This window comes from Oryzias latipes, chromosome 22 (assembly GCF_002234675.1).
Source record: "Oryzias latipes chromosome 22, ASM223467v1".
Taxonomy (NCBI): Eukaryota; Metazoa; Chordata; class Actinopteri; order Beloniformes; family Adrianichthyidae; genus Oryzias; species Oryzias latipes.
Window position 1 is genome coordinate 5,995,528 of NC_019880.2, and position 10,079 is coordinate 6,005,606.

The window sequence follows — 10,079 nt, forward strand, 5'->3', positions numbered from 1 at the left end:
ACAAGTTACATACAAAAGTAAATGTATGTATTTTATAAAGACAGTATAAAAAAAGCAACTTCATAATCCTTAGTGTCACAGTAAATAAACTTTCAACCCCAGCACATTTTTGTAACTTTCCACACTCAAACAAGATTACCCTCAAACCTTTAAAAGTACACAAAAATATAAATAAAACCTGACTCACGTATAAATCATAACAAAGCCGTTTTTGGAATGTTGGAGATACCTAAAAACATTGGTGAAAGTTTGGTTCCATTTGTTTCTTGTGTTTGGCTCAATTTTTTATGTCTTTAGGCCCCCAAGCTTTTTCTTTTAGTGCTCATTTAAAACTTTTATTTGCTATTATACACACTGTGAAAACAAATTTAAATAAGAAATTCTTTCAGATTTCCATTTTTGATTTGAAATATATAACATAATATCTGAATATGATATTCTTTCTAGGACTTTGCATTGATTTTCTTCATCAGGAAACTTTTGCACCTTTTCAACCATGACTTTACCATCAACTGAGTTATAGAAAAGACTAAGATGAGGATGTCTAGCTCAAGATATACAAATGAAAAATGTCAGGAAGGAAATCCATTCTATCAAGCTTTTTAATAATTGAGTTATTGGCTTTATCCATTTATGTGTCATTGCATAAGGTGAGGGCTGATATACTGTGAAGATTTAAAGCTGAACAGAAGAGATTTGAATATCATTCTTTAAGCCATTTAGGATGATAATAAAGCAAGATTGTTTAAAGATTTAGAATAAGAATAAAGGTAAGTTCCCCCCAAAAAATACTTTTCCAATCTTCAAAGTTTGGGTATTTTTTGGGGATTGTATCTATTCCTTAAAATGAAAAATCCTATTTATATCTAATTGATTAAATGGTGAACAAGCATTTTCACTTATAATAATATCAGTTTTAAAGTAAATTAAGGTCTTGAGCCTCACTTGTTTTTATTTTGGTTCCTTTGACAATATTCAACACCAAACTCCAGTTTGGAAACAAAAATTAATCATATGAGACTCATTTATTGTGCTAAAGAAAAATGGCAAATAAATTTCTCTTTAAAATCAAACAATTGCAACATTGTAAATTTCTGACACATCTACCAGATTAAATCAGATAATTTGTTATAAACACATAGTTTATCCATGATATTATTAGAGTTGCCTTTTCAGTGCAGACTTCACTTGAAAACCTGTGCACAATGAAATTTAGGAAACTTATAACAATTGTCACTGGATGTCTTCTTGGACAGATTTGTGGCTCATAACAGGATGACACAAACACCAACAACCACCATGAGCAGCAGTAAAGACCCTGTCACACAACTACTATGCACATTTACACATTTTCCACGTATGAAATTTCGGTCTTTGGTGATACATGTGTAATATACGTCATCTATAAGTGTTTCTTGCGTTCATCATTCATGGAAGAACACAGACGTCCGTCAAGGGGTTTTGGCTGATGGGTCTTTATGTTAATTGCGTATGATTCTTGCGAGACACATAGGAAAATTTGTGGCTTTCCAGGACCGTTCCATATATGTCGAACTGACTTTTCACGCATGTACCACCGATGTATAACTTTTATATCACGTATACAGCGCACATACAGTCAGGACCATAAATATTTGGACAGAGACACATTCTTTCTAATTTAGTTTCTGTACATTACCACAGTGAACTTTAAATAAAATGATTGAAGTGCAGACTTTGAGCTTTTATTCCATGGGTTGAAGAAAAAGATTGCATAACAAAGTGAAAAACTAAAGCATTTTTAAACACAGTCCCTTCATTTCATAGGCTCGTAAGTAATTGGACAAATGAAATAACTGAAAACAAAATGGTGATTCCTAATATTTGGTTGAAAACCCTTTGTTGGCAATGAGAGCCTGAAGTCTTGAACTCCTGGACATCACCAGATGCTGGGTTTTCTCCTTCTGAATGCTCTGCCAGGCCTTCACAGAACTCATTGGGCTGCTTCTGTCCTGTGTCCCCTCATCAATAAACACTAGTGTCCCAGTGCCAGTAGCAGCCATGCACGCCCAGGCCATCACACTGCCTCCAGAGTGTTTTACTGATGATGTAGTGTCTTTGGATCATGAGCTTCTCCACGCCATCTCCATACTTTTGAGGTTGATTTTGGTTTCATCTGTCCAAAGAATGTATATTCCAGAACTGTGCTGGCTTTTTTAGATGCTTTTTAGCAAAGTCCAATCTAGCCTTCCTATTCTTGAGGCTTATGAGTGGCTTGCATCTTGCAGTGTTCCTTCTGTATCTACTTTCCTGGAGTCTTTTTTTTTTTATGGTAGACTTGGATATTGATACGCCTACCTCCTGGAGAGTGTTGTTCACTCTGTTGGCTGTTGTGAACGGGTTCCTCTTCACCATGGAAATGATTCTGCGATCATCCACCACTCTTGTCTTCTGTGGATGTCCAGGTCTTTTTGCGTTGCTGAGTTCACCAGTGCTTTCTTTCTTTCTCACGATGGACCACACTGTTGATTTTGCCACTCCTAATACTGTAGCAATTTCTGGCATGGTTTTTTTTCTGTTTTCTCAGCTTAATGATGGCTCCTTTCACCTGCATGGAGAGCTCCTCTGGCCGCATGTTGTCTGTTCACAGCAAAAACTTTCAAAATTCAAGCACGAGTCCTCTAATCAACTCCAGGCCTTTTATCTGCTCTACTCAAAATGACATAACAAGGGAATTGCCCATGCCTGCCCATGCAATAGCATGAAAGTCAATTGTCCAGCCCATGAAATGAAGGGATTGTGTTTAAAAATGATTTTGTTTTTCACATTTTTATGCAATCTTTTTGACATGTTATCCTGACAGGAATGATGATAAACTTTCAGCAACTTGTTGCTTTATGATTCATCTTTTGTGCCCTTAACCCTTGTGTTATCCTAGGCACTTTAACATTGGGAGTTGGGTCATCTAGACAGTGCGCTGAACCTTTTTTCTTCAATGATTTGTGATCTTCACTGGTGTCCATGGATTACATGAAATCTTTCCACCTTTATCCATCTTTGTCATGGTAGAACACGTCAAAGTAAGGGTGGGGTCATCTAAAATAGCACAAAGGTTAATCCCCCCTCTCTAACTTCCCTCTCTCTTCTTCCCTCTTCTTCTTTTCCGTCCGGTCCAGCAAAAAAGTCTATGTAAAAAGAATCTATGTAAATTTGATGAAACGACTCACTGAGTGCAGAGTTTCATTTGCATCCAGACTCAAAGATGCATTTGCTTCTTTACGTTCAAGTGATCTGCAGCTGCAACAAGAAAAACACAGAGTTTGTGTTCTGTTCTAAACTCCTAAACAAATCTGTAACTCTAGACATCCTAAGTTCTGCCTGTAGGCTAAATAAACCAAGTAAATAAATAGTAGTACATTCCGCTGATAAAAAAATAGCAACCTAATATTAACTTAAAAACTTGCATTTATTCCACTCTTGTTTTTTATTTGACTAAACTCAGCAAGAAAATTTGATTCATTTCTAACAAGTGAAATAGATTTTAGAATGGCACTAATGTAATAGAAAAGTTTCTCACCTTTTCTGCCTTTATAAACAATGAGCCAGTCAGCAATGACAGCAGCAAAAATAATGACTGCAATAACAACGGAGATGGTCACTTCATAGGGGTTTGCTGTCAGAAACACAAAAGTGACAATTACACAAGGTTGTGCAGATTTTTAAATATCTAATAACAAAAAATGTAAATGTACACTATATGTATTGTTTTTTAAGACTTTATGGTCTTTCTGTTCATATTTCATTTTATTGGCTAATTTAAGCAGTACTGGTATTTCTTGCTTGCACCATCATTTGATAAACTGACATTCTTTTATATATTTTGTGGTTAATTTTACTTTTTAAAGATAATGATTTTATTTTTTCCTGTTTATTTTATAAAAACAATGAATTCATCAAAATTATAAACAGTTTCAAAGATTTATGTCTAAGCTACACTAATGCCTGTTTTCCACTTACCTCCATTGGTCTTGATTTTTGACTGCTCCAGTTTGGTGATGATGCTTTCATTTGCACCAGAAAGCTGAAAAACACATTCGTACCTCTTCTTTTCTGTTGTGTCTAATAAAAGTTTCAGATCAGTGCTCATCTGAAAGGTCCCGTCATTGTTTGGGAGGATCTCTCCGGTCTCCACTCCTTCGGTTATCTCCTTTCCATCTTTCCTCCAGAACATCACAGCTTTGTTGGGGTAAAAGCCTGTAGCGTGACATCTGACCGGGGACAGGAAATTCTTCTGGAGGAGAAACACTGATGGAGTCTCTGATAAAAGAAAACCATCCATGAGTTAAATTGTTATTACCGGTACTCTCATGCTATGCTCTCAGTGGCAGCCAGTGAAGCAGCCACTTCCAATGAAGAGTCTTTGTAAATGTATGTTTTGGGCTTCCGCGTTCAAAGCTCATTCGTTTGTGCTTTGCAACACAAGTTTTAAGTCCGTTTTTGGACTCTACATCCAAAACACGTGGCCATTGAAATTTAAACCTGTTGAACTTTGATCACTCAGGGACCCTGGATCCTGACTTCTCCCGTTTCTCCTTTGAGGCTCCTACTTGTTGTCGACCCCTGCCCGCCTGACCCTGATTTAGCTTTATGGACTTTTAGCTGAGCTAATAAACCTGCTATAACTGGAACCCGCCGTCCTGTTTATCATAAGTCTTGTATAGTTTTTGGCTAAATATATATTTCTTTACTGTTAACAGTTTTGGTTGTGAAGGACAAGAGTTGTTTCTCATTTTTAAATAATAATCATGCCAGGCAGCAGCTGATTGTTAATTAGACTACAAAGTTTTGCACAGTTGTTTTTCTTTCTTTCTGTGTGTTAGCACTGCTTCATGAGCCTTTGTGCAAATATGAAGCTGAATTTGCAACCAGTATTTCTATCTGTGTAAAACATCTTGCTGTGTTTCAGATCAAGAAATACCAACAGCTCAAAAGGATCTCACAAGAAAATGAAAATGTTCTCAAATAACGATGCTCAAATAAAGTTTTGGACCTTTGACTGCCGAGTGTCACTAACAACCTCACTGCACCGGTTCCAACAACTTTCAGATTTGGGTTACCAAATAAACACACAAGTTTGGTGAGAAAAACAAGGAAAATGTGAATAAAATTGAAAGAAAGCCGCACAATTGATGATGGTAAAAAAAAGAGAGACATAAAATAATGTATCTACTGTATATATGATAGATACATAGGGGCTTGGGACGCACCTGTTCTCAGCAATGTGCTCTTCCCATAGCTCACATACTTCTTAAGATGATCAGGACACCCCTGGGACAGATAGGTGTTCATTCGTATGGCCCAGCCTTTATCTTTGTCCTTTTTGTGTTTATGGAAGGTGGCAGCTGGAGTCTGTGCCGTCCCCGTGTTCGTCTTCAGGTCCAAAGCCATGAGGTCTTCTCCATTATAACCAAACTGCCACCAGCCCTTGATGCTTCCAGTCTCATCATCCCACTCACAGCCGTACATCAGCTGAATAATGTGAACACCTGTAAGACAGGAACCTTGATCAGCGCTCAGCCACTATGCTTCTCACACACAGTCAAATCAGCAATACAGATTTGAATATTGAAAGGGCCTACATGATGCAAAAACAACTGTTTGAGCTTTTAATTGTATCATAATGCTATTTCCTCACAAAAAACAACCCCAACGTGTTTTTTTTCTCCATTTGCGCATTTCTGAGCATTTCACTAAAAACCTGCGCTCTGAATATCCTTCCAGGAAGAGTCTGTGCTGTCAGCCCCGCCCCCAGGCTAACACACACGCCCACTTTCACAGCAGAGCTAGCCGTGATTGGCATAACACACTTTTTATATGCGTAATATTCACATCCATCTTTGCAAAAGTTCGGATGTTGTTTGTTTTCGTTGGTAAAATACAGGCATGCTGCCGAGGGTGGCTCTAGGTTGACGTCATGAAATGGGCGACACCCACACGGAGCGAAAAGCTGTGCCTCAGAGATCGAGTTGCCGTATTTCCGGGTAGAAAAATTAGCTGTGACAACAACAAATATTTCATGAAAGAATGGTTCTTTCTGCGGTCAAAGGTATTACATTATCTTATATATGGAGATTTTTTAGTATAAAAAGCTTAAGAAGAGCATGATATAGGCCCTTAAACAAGCGATTGGGGCGTGGCTTATTTTTAAGACTCATTTCATAGGCGTGGCCATATTAGAATACTTTCCAAACATTAAAGATTGGATTAAACATTTAGTTTTTAAATGAATATTTGAAAATAGCATTAAGTTTTAACATTTAGATTTACCATTCAGGATTAAGATTTAGATTTTATTTTGCTTCAATAATAAGATTTATCATTTAAAACCTTATTATTTTTTATTTAACATTTATGTTTACTTTTCAGTTTAGCATTTAAGCCAGACTATTTTCAAATGACATGAGTAGCATATTTGTTTACAGTAAATGCTGATAAGGTAATAAAAATGCAGAAAATATTATAAACGTTATAAATCTGGCAAAACTTATTTTTATTTTACTGCCCTACTAACCCCAAACAAAGCCTGTTATTAAAGTTCACTAAGCTACGGTGGCCCTGAACTGCAAATCCCATCAACAAATGACTCAACTCAAAAAACCTTTTAATTATCACAATGACTAATAAAAAAAGCAAATATAAGAAAAACAGTATTATACTTTGGAAAACTAAACAAAATTCCAGAAAAATAAACAAAATGAAAAAGAATTTGGGAAAACAAAAGTAGTTTTGTCGTTATGATCTCTAAAATGTTTTTTGTGTCGAGTGATTTGCACTTCAGGGCCACCGTACTGAACTGATCTGAAGCCAAAAGCCAGACAGTTAGCTCCTCAGTAACTGTATCGTAACAAGCAATAACAAAAACAACCTCCTTCTGTTGAAGTTTTAAATATAATCAAAATGACTGAACCCAACCTCAATTGATCAATACCTCAATGAACTTTTTATTTAAAATAGTTCTTTCTGAAATTAGCAAACTCCTATTTGGAAATGAAAATACACATCCAACAACAAAATAAGATATTGATTTGATGAGTGGATCAACATTTCTGTAGATTTTCAAACACTTAAATGGACAAAAAGCCCTGACTTGTCTGTGGGAGACAGAAGCAGCAGCTTCTCTGCATTGAGAGCAAATGCAGCTTCTTCAGACAGAAACAGTGCAGAGACACACCTTCACCCACCTTGTTTCGAACGCTTCTCCTAAACCATCCCATCATATTTGGTTCGGTTTTGTAAATCTTGGAGGAAGAATGCAGCATTATAAATTAAAAAGATATATATATTTATGTAAAACTGATCAGAAAACTGAGTTTCTTCAAAAAGTTCTTCATAACCAAAGTAGTTAAACCCTGAGTACAAGGTTTTAATGAAACAGATCTGCATTATTTTCTAAAGCAAAACGCTTGTTTGGTCTCAAAGCCATTAAACAGAAACAAAATAGAGTTTTCCTGAACGAACTGATTTTTTATGCTAAAATAACTGAAGTCAGTAAAGGTTTGAAGGATGTTAACTTGTCAAAAAAAAAACGTATGGATGTGGAAATATGATCTCAATAGTGTAGTGATGGTGGTTAAAGGGTGTGTCTGCGCACAGAGCGCTTTCCTTCTCGGAGGTAAAGCATCTCCGCCTCTCTTTTGTGTGGCTGCAGATTTAAATTCCGAACTTTCTGATGAGATAACAGTATGTTGAATCCTGCAGCGGACGAGCTGCGTGCGAGCTCCCACCCGTGCTCCCCGCTTCAGACATCCCTCTTGAATATTATCTGTTTCACTATTACAATGAGACTGGAGGCACTTTAAACTTTCCGGCAGCCATTAATCCTGTCACCCATGAAGAACAACGGGGCAGGTGACTCCGCCTTTATTTATACAGGCATGTCACTTTGCGCTGCACAAAATAGTTCCCCAAACAAAAACATGCAGTGATATTCATCGTAGTTCAACACAGTAAAACATTTCTGCTCTTAAAGAGAGCCTTGCCTTGAGGCTGACATTTGCATGCGGAGCGCAGTTTGTTTTTTCCGCGGACACCCGAAAGCGCGCAGATCACCTGAACAAAAGATAACATTGATCTCAAGTCACCTGTTTGTTTTTCGTTTCCTCATTTCTGGGTTAAAATCCAGGTTTGAAGTTGAATAGTTGAATGGTGGCGTTTGTTCAAACAAACTGAGGGGATAACGCCGTTCAGTGCATCAGAAAGATCTGAATCAGACGGAAAGAACAAGTTTCCCCCTGCAAAACGGGAATATGGAGCTCAACCGTAAAAACCTGCCACTGTGGTCGTTTCTTCAACGAAGCGTTCCTTTCTGGCGCGTGACTGCGGATCTTCAGGCTGATTGTCTGGAGCGCACATAATAACATATTTTCTTCTTTAAAAGGAAATAATTTCCTTGAATCACACATCAAAACTACGGGGTTGAAAAATATCCAGTTTTTTATGTTTTTTAATCCTTGTAAAGACTTGCATCTCACAATAAATAGTTTTTTTTAATTCCCTACAAATTCTGGAGGGATGGTTTTCATGTTTACTTAAAGGTTTTACCCAAACTTACCTACATCATTTTGCGCCCTGGGACAGGAAATGTGTTGGTTATTTTTTCTAATTGTGTCTAAATAATATTTATACATTAATCCTTCCGACCTTACATAACATTTCGTACACGCAGGCACAATTCAAAAGGATTTAGAAAACCAGTTCCAGAGTAAACTGTAAAATGTCACTCATATGGGGATTTTCAGTAATTTGCAAATGACAAAATAAGAGTTACAAATCTTTTTTTCTCTTCATTTATTTCTTTATGTAAACGTTTTTTAACAAATAAGAAGTTTTTTTTCTTCTTTCAGCTTAATGGATACGCCATATTAAACATTTGATGTTAAGTTCTTAAAATTAGAGCCTCTGGGATTTAATTCACCAAAAAGTATTAATAGTTTTTAAATTAAAAATAACGAAATTTCATTTAAAAAAGGAGATAACTCACCTCCTGTCTGGTTAAAGCTTGGTTTAATCATCTCCACTTTACTTTTGAAGACTTGTTCGTCAACAATGGAGCTCTTAGTGCGTCTCTCCCAGAAATTCGGGTCTTCGGTTTGGACCGTCCAGGTCTGCCTGGGAAGCTCCCTTTTGATGCTGCTGTCATAGTAAGAGAAGGGCTGTCCGTCCACCAGGACCACCGTCACAAACTCTGGGAATGCTGGGATTCCTGAAGCTGCCGTGTGCAGGTACCGCAGCGAATGCGTGACTGAGGAGACATATTATGGCTTCATCGTTAATCCGACATGTTACCCTGAAGGGAAACGAAGCGGTTGCGCAACAACAGCCAACGTCTGTGGTGCGCTTTGAAAATGAAAAAAAGATAAAAGTGAAAAGTGATTTTGAAGCCGAAATCAAAGAGAAAAATGAACCAAAGAATCAAAAAGGTCAACGTTTTTTTCAATTAATAAAATATTTCAATTTCTAAAGAACCCGAGAGAAGCTAACGTCGCTTAAGTGAATTAGGACAAACGAAAAATAACAAAAAAAAATTAAAATGGGTCCGAATATAGACTGTTAGAAATATATTTCGTAAATGAACCCTTTCTCCAAACATTTTTGAGTCTTTCAATAAAAATTCAAATTCTAAAACTCAACATGGCCCCCTTTTCAACTTTTGTTTAGTTTTTATTTACCTTAAAACAGTAACATTTCGATAATATTTAAGGCTTAAAAAGAACAATCAAGAAAAAAGTAGTTGATAAAAAAGGTAAAACAGAATAACTTACCAGCCGTTGCGCTGTTCATACCGAAGAAAATGACGCTCAAAACCCCCAAAATCCTCATTCCCTAAACTGTGACGTTAATAGAATCTAGACTGTAACCTTTTATATACAGAGCTGAACAGATAAACCTCACAAAAACCTTTGTCTGATAAATTACTCTTTCATTTGCCTCTGATGAATCCGGTCGGTCTCTGCGCGCTCACTCACACCTGTGCCCGCGCTCCCCAGCATTTCTTCTGTGCGCGCTTAACTCCGCCTGCACACGCGCTCAACCCGCACGCG

General features: G+C 37.1%; 1 protein-coding gene across 1 annotated transcript; it reads right to left on the minus strand.

Moving 5' to 3' along the window:
* Nucleotides 1–954: 954 nt before the first annotated feature.
* LOC101170062 (class I histocompatibility antigen, F10 alpha chain-like) lies at nucleotides 955–10,062 on the minus strand. Its single transcript, NM_001309009.2, is given in 7 exon segments — nucleotides 955–1,196; nucleotides 3,207–3,276; nucleotides 3,557–3,652; nucleotides 3,997–4,296; nucleotides 5,247–5,525; nucleotides 9,020–9,280; nucleotides 9,801–10,062. Coding segments are annotated over 6 exon segments (1,035 nt in total). The 5' UTR covers nucleotides 9,859–10,062; the 3' UTR covers nucleotides 955–1,196; nucleotides 3,207–3,235.
* Between the last annotated feature and the right edge of the window lie 17 nt (nucleotides 10,063–10,079).